The sequence below is a fragment of the Dufourea novaeangliae genome, unplaced genomic scaffold, assembly GCF_001272555.1.
Source record: "Dufourea novaeangliae isolate 0120121106 unplaced genomic scaffold, ASM127255v1 scaffold108, whole genome shotgun sequence".
In the NCBI taxonomy this organism is placed as follows: Eukaryota; Metazoa; Arthropoda; class Insecta; order Hymenoptera; family Halictidae; genus Dufourea; species Dufourea novaeangliae.
Window position 1 is genome coordinate 1,429,757 of NW_015374014.1, and position 13,382 is coordinate 1,443,138.

At 37.0% G+C, this 13,382-nt stretch overlaps 1 protein-coding gene across 1 annotated transcript in view; it reads left to right on the forward strand.

Moving 5' to 3' along the window:
- The window catches only part of LOC107188761 (ras-like protein family member 10B), a 37,497-nt gene that overhangs the window by 19,993 nt on the left and 4,122 nt on the right, over window positions 1-13,382 (forward strand). The window contains exons 3-4 of the mRNA XM_015577114.1: window positions 4,333-4,569; window positions 5,982-6,185. Coding sequence (XP_015432600.1) covers window positions 4,333-4,569; window positions 5,982-6,185 — 441 coding nt within the window. The remainder of the gene's footprint in view (window positions 1-4,332; window positions 4,570-5,981; window positions 6,186-13,382) is intronic.

Here is a 13,382-nt window from a genome sequence, read left to right on the forward strand (position 1 = left end):
GTAGCCACCGCTAGCGCGGGAACTCGGCTGGCAAACTCGCGCTCTGATTGGTCGCGGTTTTTCGTTAATATCTCGTAAACGAAGCCTCAGTTTAAATTTTGGCTAAGGAAAAAGTTGTTCCAATTCACCCCCCGAGTGCCACATTTCCGGGTCGGAGGACATTTTTGGGACACCCTGTATATATCTATGAGTGGTACAGGGAACTCTCGATTATTGACTGATTGTTTATCGATGATTCGTGTCTAGGAGTCATCCCCACTACTGGGGAGAGGAGGAGGGGGGGGAGAGACCGTGGAACCTGACAAGCACATACTTTGTTGCCCCGGCGCGCCAAGGTGGCTTCCCATTCACGAGCCGACGACTGAACGTTGGCAGCCCACAAAAAGGTTACATTCCCGGGTGTCCGGGAGACAATACTAATGCAACGATAAAACCTTTTTATTTTTGGTTCTTTATTAATGACACTTTTATGAATATATGAGAGGTGAGATTTTTCTGATTAAAATAATATCAAATACGACACAATTTGGATCATATTTACTTATGTACATATGTAGAAAGTGTTAACAATTCATATTCTTTCATTACACTGTTCAATACGTACAATACCTCATAGATAGATCTTTATGAGCTGAATACGAATCTGCACATTTTTCCTCAGTACGTCCAGTTCTTAAAAAAATTAATTTTAAGCAAAAATTGGAAATTTCACCTTTAGAGGTGTGCTGTGCTTTTATAGTAACAGTTATTCAGTTGCGTTCGACACGAAATAATTCTCTGGACCCTCCCGCACAAAATGATGTAAATTGTTATTATATTATAGACAGCTAAATATGTGTAAATAATGATCAAACTGAATAGGACACCGAAAACGCATGAATTTTTGCTGATATTCTTCAATTTATTTAAAAAAAAAAATTATTTTCAAAACTATGGGTCTAGGAGGAAATCTAACCATAGCAAACGATAGAGAAGACCTATAAAATTACAAAATCTGTTTCGTTTTCAGTAGAGAAGCGAAATAGTTCAGCAGTACATACTTTTAGTATGTTATTGTATATCAGCGTAGTGTAAAGTACATAGTGCAATATGTATGTATACTATATGTAAATGTATATTTACTATAATAAGACGTACATAACTGTATGAACGAATTTTTATTTCGGGAACTATTACAATTGCAGACCAAAATTTGTTTCCTTTGTTTCACAGGAGCCTTTCTAAATATACTTTTAATTTTGTCGTATATATTTTTATTTTTGCAAAAACGAATCAGTGCTCACGTTTTTAAAAATCTGAAAAAAATATATGTTGTTCCTTCAATATTTTTTGATAAACATACTGTTGTGTTTTATATCTAATTGAATAGATTTATGTAGGCTTGTATTCACTCTGATACACTATAAACTTTATTCTCTATTAAAGATACACTTATCATTTACTATATACTATAATCAGGAACTTCGGATTTCTTAATAAGATACACATAGCAATATCTCGCATGCTTATTCAACGAAGACTTACATCACACTCTCTGCGTAGTCGCACCTTGCGCACACACATTCAGTCTAACCGGAAAACATCCAAAAAACGCGCCATCTTTATAATGACGCCATAAAATCGAGGAAACGCATTGTTAGTTTAAATTCCACAAAACAACACATACCTTATTATACAGTATCATCTCACAATTGTAGTCAGGATGGAGCTTCAAAGACATTCGGGTGTCACGCCGTTCCAATGCACAGCGCATGAAATTCCGGTTAAGTGTACAAGTACACGCTATTATTTCTTTAACCATTGAAAATATGAAAACATACAATGTTTTATACAAAAGTTGTTTGACTTCATGGAACAAACTTAATAGGATATTTGAATGTCTTTTTTAATTGTTATTTACTTAGCTTTTAATAACAATATAATTTTTCTAAATGAAACTGCATATTTTTATTACTGCCAAGTTATTAAACAGCTCAAGATGAATTGAATAACACATTTGGAAGTTCTGCTTGAACAATCATTTTTCGGAACATTATTTGAATATTCTCTCGTAGATCATACGTTATGGAAAAAACAAGCTAATTCGAATTGATATTTGCCAGAAATATTCAATTAAATTCGCATAAAACTTTCAAATATGTGATGAATTTGTTTTAAAATGCTTAATAACAGAGCAATAATAAAAATGTGTAGTCACGTTTAAAAAAATTACATTGTTATTATTAAACGTATTTAACAAGTCGTGTTTGTTATTTATCAGAAGCGATAATGAACGAATATGAACCGTTAACACTTTCTCCATGTGTACATATGATCCAAATTATGTCGTATTTGGTATCAGTTTAATCAGAAAAATCTCACCAATATACTAGTAAAAGTTTCATTAACAACGAATAAAAAATAAAAAAGTTTCATCGTTGCATTAGCGTTGCCTCACCGATACCCGTGAATATAATCTTTCTTTGAAGTGTTTCAGAAACGCTTTGATGCCAACAATAATATTATGCAATAAAAAATATGGGTTCCAATTTAAAAATTCAAAGTTGGCCTTTGTAGGCTTTTCCAAGGTCATCGTAAAGTCATATAAATGACAGCATAATATGTCCTCTACAAAACCATACAACTTCTACCTAACACATTTTTTTTCATATCATTCATATTTTTCGAGGTATTTATAACATTGTTATTTCAATCGTGCGAATTTTGTGCTTTTGTATAGCTGAGTTTACTTGATTAAATTATAAGGATTGAGGTGATTCTAATTCCTGTTAATTAAAAAGAACTCTTTTATGTTTTGTTTTGTTTTCAGAATTTAAGAATAAACATATCATATGTTTTATTTAAAAAAACATAACTTTGTACATGCCAATCATAATAGACGTCCGCAATAATAATAATAATAATAATGTCGATTACAGAGATTTTTCATATAGGGGTCATTCCACGCCAAGCAGATCACTTTTGTACACGATGTCTGGGATGATGTCCAAATTGAAATATGTTATATTTCATGTGAAAATAAGGAGGGGTTAAGTCATCATTGTGCTGCTTTCGAAATTATTTAAAACATACAGACCCTCAAAGTTGGTAGTTTTCACTGATTTTTACGAAAACTACCACCAGAAAGAATTTTTATCTCCGTAACTATTAAAGATAAGAACTTGATTCTTTTTTCATTGTGATCGTAAAGCATCGTTCTTTGTAACTAATTATTGTTTGCTTTGCCCCTAAAGTTATTTTTGCAATACAGGAATATTAAAAACATTTTTGTTTTGTAAATTCGATCCCTAGATCACAAATTTAAACGATTAAAAATAATGTGCCTGTATTTTCTTATCTTTTCTCTTTAAAATTAATTTTCTGAATTCGCGGGCACTCTAAAATTGTAGTCGCAGCAGGTCGACAAATGTCGCAGGGTCCACCGTTTCAGATAAGCACCGTGGCGCGCAGTAGAGCAAACTGCTCTTTTTTGTGTCAAAATCGTGGAACTTTTGATAGAAATAAGATAGAGAAATGAATCTTTTTCCATGTCAAAAGCTAAGATATTGTAGAATCAGGAAAAAATCTAGAAGTATCAGAAACAAGTTTTGACCTTGGAAATCTATGTCAAACGACATTTCTGAAGAAAATTGCGGTTTTTCCGCTATAATGTGTGGTTTAATTCTGCTCTTGACTTATTATACACCATATCTTATAGACTTGGACACGCTGAATTCAAATCTGACCGCAGAATTTATCTATCCCTTCAAAATTTTAAGAACAATGCGAGTTATGTGAAATGTTAATGTTAATTTTCTTCTGGTTTACATGCTTTGATAACACTTTAGTATAAACGTAGTCTGTATACATACGTTGACAACAAACCAAATGTAAACTAAAGCATTATCAAAGCATGTAAACCAAAATAAATACGATTTTTTTCACTAAAATCGCATTTTTTTCATTTCGAAATCAACAAAATGATGACTTAACCTAACCCTACACCTAACCCTACTATCGTGTACAAAACTGATCCGATTGGCATGGAGTGACCCATAGGATCTAACAAACCCCACGCGACTGACCATATGATTCCAAGGCACGTGACCAGTCAAAGGTTGAAAAACATTTGACGTGACATGTGTTCAAGTAGCTGCAAACTAATTCTAGCAAAACTAGGTTTGACAGTGGTAGTATTCGAACATATCACCGATACGCGGTTACAAAGCGATCCGTGATTTCTCAGCCGTGTACCTACCAAATTCCAATATTGACTTTTACCATACGTTAACAAGAACGGTTTTCCCGAATTGCAAGAGTGGTACCCGGTGTTCCATCGTTTGTGGATTGCAGCAATTCGTGTGGAGCGAATTCTCCGAGGAATACAAGCCGACCGAGCGCAGGGAGACCTTCTATCCGAGCGTGGTACTCGCCGACCGATTATACGAGTTAAAAATCACGGATTTACCGACGATCCCGTATTTTCCGGTCAGCACGCACCTCGAATGGACGGACTTCCGCTATTACGGGCTGCGAAGTGCAAACGCCTACGTACTCGTATTTGATCTCAGCAATCAGGACACGTTTCAGGTATGTAGACATTTGCACCGTTAATTTTCAGACTGTACCATGCCCCAGCTGCTTTTAACGTTTAACCATCAATTACGATTCGTAAAATAGTTCTCGTTTAATGTAATCGTCAAGTGAATTACGTGTACGTTAACACGTTGTGCACAATGTGAAAAGGGAATTATTATTCAAGGTAGAAATTAACCCCTCGTGTACGGTGCCGGAGTCTGACGTCATGCGCTCGCGAGAGATCATCATTAAATATTATATATATTATATTATATATATTTAATAAAACTCGTAGTAAGCAACTATCTCTGCTCATATTTATGTTTATAAATACTAGTACTGTTTTGTATATATTTTCTTACGGATATATGATAATAAGAATTTACGAAACTGTAGGAGGCAATTTCATAAATCTAATGGATTTGGAATGAAATGCTCGTCATTTTTTGTCATTGTGTAAATTTGAATAAGTTGTAAAATAGAGTTATACAAAATTGTTTTGTTATAAACAAATGGTATTTTGGACAATTTGTTAGCACCATATTATTGTACATGAAAACCATAAAACACACCCATTAGAAGTTTTCATTTATCTCCTCTGGTTTTTGAGATAGTATTTCTGGGTCGAAAAACTTTGGGGGGTGGTTTCACCCCCTTAACGTGAATGTTAGCCGATAAAAACAATACGTGTCCCTTATTTGTGCTTGCTTAACAAACGTGCGAAGTTTCATTGAAGTCGGCGTCTCCGGGTTGGGAAACCTTCCTTGTGAGTTTCACGAATTTCGCCAAATAGTGTAGCAGGTAGCAGATTCATTATGATCTTCCAGCATCCTGCACTATTTTCGATGAAAAGTTTGAAAAATATTTGTAAGTTACAATATATTCCTTTATAACTAATAAACAATAGTGGCTTAGTTATTGGTAGATCTAATAGAGCGCCTGTATATCGTTCATAAATATAACAATATGAAAAACCACATATAACGAAAATTACATCAAAAAGCCAAATCTCATGAAGATATATTGTTCAAAATGAGGAATAGAATCTAAATTGAAGAAAATGAAAAATAGACTTGATACAACTGATACAACCCATTCTCAAAAAATAACAATTTGTTATTGAGTAGATGGAAAAGTAAAAAATGCTGAAAAATTTGTTTCTACATATGTGGTCACAACAATGAAGTGGTATAATATCTTATTATCACAATCGTTAATGTGCAAACAGACATTTTTCACCCTATAACATTTTACAAAATTTTGCAGACTTCTAAACAATAATATCTGCAGTAGTGAATCACCCCCCGAAAAAAATAACACAATTATAATGTGTCCTTTTACAAGCGCAAATGTGCAACTACTTTTTTTCTCGTGCAGACTTGGTCCAAAATACATTTTAAACTGTTCTTTTTTTTCTTTCACAGTATATTAGAACGTTACGAGAACAAATTTACGAAGCACGAGACATGAGGGGTGTACCGTTATTAGTAGTTGGAAACAAGCAAGACGAATTATCGCCTGCGGTTGCTTCCGGAACTAGGTACAGGGATATCGTCAATCTTGTCCGGAAGCACTGGCGATGTGGCTATGTCGAGTGTAGCGCCAGATTTAACTGCCGTGTCGTACAGGTATGTACAATATAAACCTTCATCTTTCCGTGACACATCTATCACGAGTATTTTCGTGATCGATTAATTTCCTATCACAGTCTTTTTCCAGAAGTTAGATTTTTGTTTAAATGAACTCCAAAGTATATGCGTGTGTTAGATTATGTATAGATGCTTTATAATGTAGACCATAAATATGCATATAAAATTTCAAGTGATCCACTTGGCACAAAAATATTTTATCCAGGTGTTCTAAGACGTATTATTCTCATTGCATACAACATAATACATAGACATTCCATTAAAAGTTTCCGTACTAAAATTAAAACAGTATTTTTTAATAAGAATTAAATTTTACTATGCTATCGTAAGGTATTCTTACGATTCGTATCGCTGCATCACGTGCATGTCTTATCGTTTCTGAACTTATTCTAGCACATGCTGTATTATTTCATAGTTTTACATAAACGAATGGTCTTGTAACATTGTTTATGTTGTGGCAATACATCGCATATAGCTAAAAATGTAAACATCTCATCAATTCGTAACATTAACATGAATCGGTAGTCAGTCTCGGTCGATTGCTAAGTCAAGTAGCTGCGTGATCATCAAAATGAAGTTTTCTTTCGAAGAGCAAGTGAATATGATCCTCATTTATAGAAAACTGCGACAAAATTCGATAAGAGCTCGATCCTTGTATGCTGAACGATATTCAAACCGTACTCATCCTTCGCACCGAACATTTCAAACATTGTGCAAAAAATTGAAAGAAACCAGAAATTTAATTTAATGTCAATTAATTGATTAATGTTTCATTTAATGTTAATTAATTGAAAATAAATTTAACCGTCCCTCCACCTCCTCAGACAACGTCGGGGGGTGGGGGCACCTCCCGACACCGTTGCATGCTGAACTGGTCACGACAGGAGTGACATCCCCATTGTCATCCCCCAGTTCCGTTGCTCCGCGACCATCACTAGGGGTCACCGCGACTGTGACCCTCTGAACTTGCGTGCTCACACAGCAACCCCGTCACCAGACTCGCGGTACCCCGTGCACCGCCGTTCAATGGGAGGGGGGATTGTACGTGCTATGGGGCCCTGGGTCCACCTGTACCAATCCCCCCTCCCAGGAGAGGCAGGGCTCCCACCGAAGCAGCAGTAAGCTGCCGCCTCCGAACCCTCCTCTCCGCTCTCCTCAATCAACGAACGGGTTCGATCCTCTCCCGCACCCGCTCGTCGGCCTCCTTCCGCGAGATTACTTTCTCGCAGTAGGAGGCCACCGCCTTCCAGAACCCCTCGTCGCTGACCATGGCCTCCACCACAGCCCGCAACGAGAGGTCCCACCCAATTGCCCGTCGGAGGTCCCGCCACTCTCCGGCGAACGACGGACACTCCTCCAGAACGTGCTGCGCGGAGTCCACAGCCTCTCCGGCATTCCGCCATCGTCGCCGCCCCTATCCTGTGCAGATACTCACCGAAGCAACCGTGGCCACGGTCCAGCCATGCATTCAGGCACGGCAGGACCGCCCCGACCGCCCGCTTTCGCGCGGCGGCGCTTCCCTCGAGCTGCATCCGCCACGCTCGGCGGGCAATCTCCCGGATCCGGCGCGTCTAGCCTTCCACCACGTCCGGCGGCGGGGGATGCCCCGCCGGACGGTAGGCCTCACGACGCCGATACACGACGGCATCTGTCTCCGCTTGCAGCTCAAACGGGACAACCCCCACCAACACCATGGCCGCCTCGTGGGAGATGGTGCGGTACCCCCTGACGAGTCTGATGGCCATCCTCCGCTGTAAAGTGCGGAGGATTTGCCGTCGTCGACGGCAGCGGTCCACCAGCTCGCCAGCCCACACGGGCGACCCGTATAGAGCCATTGACCGCACCACCCCTCCGTCCGTCAACACCTGTCCCTTTAGTAGCTGTCGAAGTCGGCTTTCCGACCAGAAATGCCGAGATTACGCGATCCTTGATCTTTGTATACGGGTTAGTTACGCCACCATTCGTAACCAAATCGTTGAAGCTCGCTATACCTAAAATCGACCTTCGTCTGTTCGTCGACAATGGGCGCGTTACGAAACGTTGCTTCTACGCGCGAAAACCAAAACGCCGGATCCTTACGAAAGAACGCGGGTATCTTCGGCACACGGTACGAGTCGATACGCGGTTGTTGCTGATCCTGCAAATGTCGCGTCGCGATTTCGAGCTCTCCTTGAGTTTGCATTGACTGGTCTGCGAGCGACTGGCCGTTCTCCCCTTCCGCCATTATGCGCGATATCGCTACTCTAACCTAATTAAGGATTTAAACGAGCAACAACGACTCAACGCTCAGGTGACGCTGGTACACGCGCGCGCATACAATAAGAAAGAACCAATATGGCGGCGCCTCGAAACAAAGATGGCAGTTTCTTTGTCCGCGCGTCTCGCAAACGAAAAATGGCCGTTCGTCGGCAACCACGCACCGGTAACTAGAAATTTTTCTAGAAGATCCCTATTTTTCGATCAGCTTCGCTATCACCTTGTTAACGCTACCTTGGCACCGAAAGGCCGCTACCTCCTCCCTGCTTCCTCAGGAAAACGCTCCTCAGCTCTCGACGGTGAAATCACGTCGCGGTCACCAATGTAGGATGGACTGGGGGTCACTCGACCGCAGGGCAGTCCTACTTCTGCCGTGTTCTCAATTGGAAGCTTTTCCTTCGTGGCTGTGATGAGGGTGGTGAAATGACGAGTTCATCCATCAGCGTGGTGTAAACAAAATAGTATTTTATTTTGTGACTGAACACATGTGGGTATCACAGCGGTTCTAGTGACGAGCACCATCGACTAAATTAAACTATCGACTAATGATTATTTAGTCGCAACATACTATCGACTATTTAGTCGACTGAAATTTTGCTTTATAGGTTATGTATAGATTATGTCATCAACTTTTCAGCACCATTGGTGCATTTACCTTTGGAAATGTATTAGTTCATAGATAGAATTTCAAAAATGTAAGTGGTACACAAGTTTTTTTAAACAATTACCAATATTCGATTTTTTGTAAGCTATTTAATATTGGCAGTTAAAAACTTAACTGCTCTAAATTTTGTATGAAAATCAATTAGGTTATAAGCAATAATTTGCACAGTTCTTGGTCATGCATAAAAACATAAATGGAAAAATTACAATTCGTTTGCATCGCGACGAAAATAATCAAGATCCAGTCAATAGCGATCAATAGCTCGATAGTTCGAGCGTGTCGCTTGAAGCGACTAAATTTAATCGACTAAAGTAGTCGCTTCAAGCGACTAATATTAGTCGCCTGAAAGTAATCGCTTCAAGCGACTAAAGTAGTCGACGATTGAAAAAATTAGTCGACTGAAAATAGTCGTTGGTTACTATCGACTTATGTTAGTCGATAGCTTTTAGTCGATGGTGCCCATTACTAAGCGGTTCTCGTAGCACACGCTACCGTTCAATGTGACTCTTAAAACTCAAATGGGGAACTCCCGCCACTGTCGCTACTGTCGCGTTGCTACGCTGCCAACTGTCGCTATTCCCCACTCCGTCGGTCGGAGTGAAGTTGGCAGCGAGCCCCTACAGTAAATCCCAATACCCTTCCGCTTTCGTAGCCGAGGCTCGGACTTCGCGCGTAAAACAAATTTATGAGGTGCTGACGACTTTTTACTTCTCACGTGTAAGTTCCGTCGCGGAAACGAGCCCCACACACCCAACAAAGATTCTCTGTATACAATTTGTATAGCGACATAACGTATAAATAACCATTTTTATTGCTGCATTTTCTCTATTTAAAAACGTGCAAAAATATCCTACATTGCAGACATTACAGAATTTTTTCCAATTTTTCGGTTGAAGATTCTAGTTGAAATATATTAAACACCCTAATAGATGGCCAAGGAAAATGCGGTTGATCTAGTGGCTTAATTTGAGGTCCCAGTAACTGGCCATGTATTTTATAGTTGATTAAAATCAGTTTTAAGGACCATATTATTTTATTCAGTATATTAGTAGGCCACATTTTTTTCCCAGTTTTTTGGTTACCACGTCGTGGGAACGAGTTTTACTCCTTCGCTTGCTCAAGAGATACCGAAAACGTAAGGGCGTTTTCCTTTGCCGGGTGCGAGCTCGGACTATTAGAGCGAGAAGTATCATAGAAAATTCTTCATACGTAACAAAGTACATAAGGCTGAGGAAAGATATTCGTAAAACCAAGTTTTACTGCATCAATAAAGTATTTAGTTTTACTATTAACATTTAATAGTAAAATAAAAACCCGGTTTCGATCATCGCATTTTCACCACCTTGAAGGAGCAACAGAAATGTTCCCAGAATTTATACAGTTGAAGTATCGAGTGTATTTCTTTAACAGGAAATTAATTATTTCTAATAAAAGCCGTCAATACCTCCCATAATTCGTAACACACTAGCGTTCAACCATATCTAATCATTTGTGACACATGCACTTAAGAAAACAGAACACAATGCATGCAGATAAATTCTTTTAATATGTACAAATACATTTTATATATTAGACATGCAAAGAATCGTCATATAATGACAATCGTCATTAATGTCTTGCTAGTGAATGTTGTATGTATGTAATTCCTCAATAGATGTAGCATTTGAGATTGACAATACTGACTTAATATTATGAATATACTGCAGTACACTCAAATCATATTTAACAAACACATTACAAATTATAACATTAACAATAACCTCCGCCTGAAACTTAACTATTACCGGTACTAACAGAATTCAATTTTTATTTCTTCTCTTCTCTCTTCAAAAATTGCCCATTATTTTTCTAGGTGACGTATCTTATTAATCTTTCTAGTTTTGTAAAGTTTGTTAAAAAATAAATGTCCCTTTTGAACAATTTTTGAAAAATGCAGACAAAAAAATATTTTGCAAATATGGAGCACTGGTTATCATCTTACCTAAATAGATAATACTAAATCATATATAGTAGATATGATCAACTTAGAAAAAGTTCTGCGTGCTAAAAGAATACATTTGAACCATATAAATTTAAACCACATAGTGTAATGAAAAATGTTAGACACAAATCGTAAATATTATTTATCAAAAGGTATCACGTACTCTAATATCTAGCAATAACTCCAAAGACTCCACATTATCATACAAAAGTGTCTCAGCTCAGTTGATCACCTCGAATAATGAGTTAACGATACAGTTCATAAAAAATTTGAGGCGTGGAACTTAAATGGCATCAAGGGGCACATCATATAAGGTACGTGCTTTTTTTGTTGGTGGAAGAATTTCAGAGGTTTCAATGTCACCTTGATTTTTTTTAATGGGGTGGTCTATTTTTTGTACCATATATCCATAGAGTATCAAATTCTGAGTAAAAATGTGTTGACCTTAATACGTCCTGAACCTAATAATTAACGAAATATTTACGATATAATCACTGTACTGAAGTTGAGGGGCATCAGTTCGAGCACATATAGCTTCCAGATAGTAAGTACGTATTAAAAATTTTGTAACATTTTTACTCAAAATTTGATACTCAGATCATTCCGTTAAAAAAAAATCAAAGTGATCTTAAAATCTCTGAAATTCCTCCACCCACAAAAAAAGCATGTACCTTATAAGATGTGCCCCTTGATGCTATTTAAGTTCCACACCTAAAAATTTTCATAAAGTGTACCGTCAAGTCATTATTCGAGGTGATCAAGTTAGCTGAGACATCCAGTGTATGTAGAAAATAAATAACATTGAACTTTGAAAAACTAAACTCCTTTGTCTTTACACCTTGTAGTTTCAGATAGGAAATACAAAACGTTCCATATGAATCTGTTTTAACGTACATACATTTTAAATACTATGTAACATATATTTAAATACTATGTAACATACATTTTTAATACTATATAAATATTAATATTATGTAACCTCACTGTATTCATATAAATTTTGTTCTTAACTTATCTTAGTGTTTTTGTCAATGTTCTCTACTAATACTTTACAAGACATTAACAATTTTTGGTCCATGTTACATGCATTCTGCTTGCTTATTTGATTAAATTTGGAAAGATATTCGCTTCTTAAATTTGTTGTATCAACAGAAACATGATCTGGGGAATATACAGTTGAAGCACATGAACATTCTGATAATGCATCCTGGTCTACCTGATAGATTATTGTACTGTCATTATGTAAATCTTGTTCATTAGGATTACACTGTTTGTTGTTTGTTATGATTACAGTCTCATTTGAATTACAATGGTATACTGTATCTGGTTGAGTTTTAGAGTTTACTTTTTCTTTCAAACCAGTATCTTTTAAAATTGGACTTTTCAATATGGTACAATCTGTATTCTGATGTACTGTACCTTTGACATTGCTTCCTTTGTATTTATGACTACGTTTGTTGTCTTTTCTCATTATAGGGTACAGAGCTACTGTACTGCACGTGCTATTTACATCACTGTCATAATTCAGCACTATAACTTGGTTTTTTTTGGATCTTGATTTGTTTTCAGCAAGATTTTTGTTGCTTGTTTTTTGCTGAACTTTATCAGAATGCTCGACTGTGGTATGTTGTTTAGTTGATACAGGAATTTCAAATATGATAGGATGTTTGACTGGTCTTTCATGCTTCTGTACTTCTTTCTTTGCAACTTCTACGCTCAACCGATTATCTTTTACATTTGTAGAAATGGCTGCAGAATTATCAGTAACTTTCTTAATAAGATTGACCTCTGTTAATTTACTCAAAGTCAATAAAAGTTCTTCATTGTTTTCCATATTATTATCGTATTTAATGTTATTATTATTTTGAGCCATAGCAGCAGAAATATCATTTTTTCCAGATGATACATTATTGGTCAATCTATTTGTTTCATTTGGTATAAGTTTCTCTGATAAACTTTCAGATGGATTGAAATTATTAACATTGTGTTCACCTGATGTATTGACATAAACCTCCTCACAATTATATTTTACATTATTTTGAAAATAACAATTTACAATATCATTTTGATGTTCACTGAGCTCTTCTTTCAATTTATTAATGATACAACCTATAATAAACACTAAGTTTTCAGCATCATAATGTGACATTACTTTATCCTTTAAATACTTCAGTTGCAAATGGTTTACTTGTTGCTTAAACTTTGAAAGCTTATTTTTTAATTCTTCTATTACTTTCATAATGCAAGGCTTAAAATTTTGAACGGTTTGTAGTTC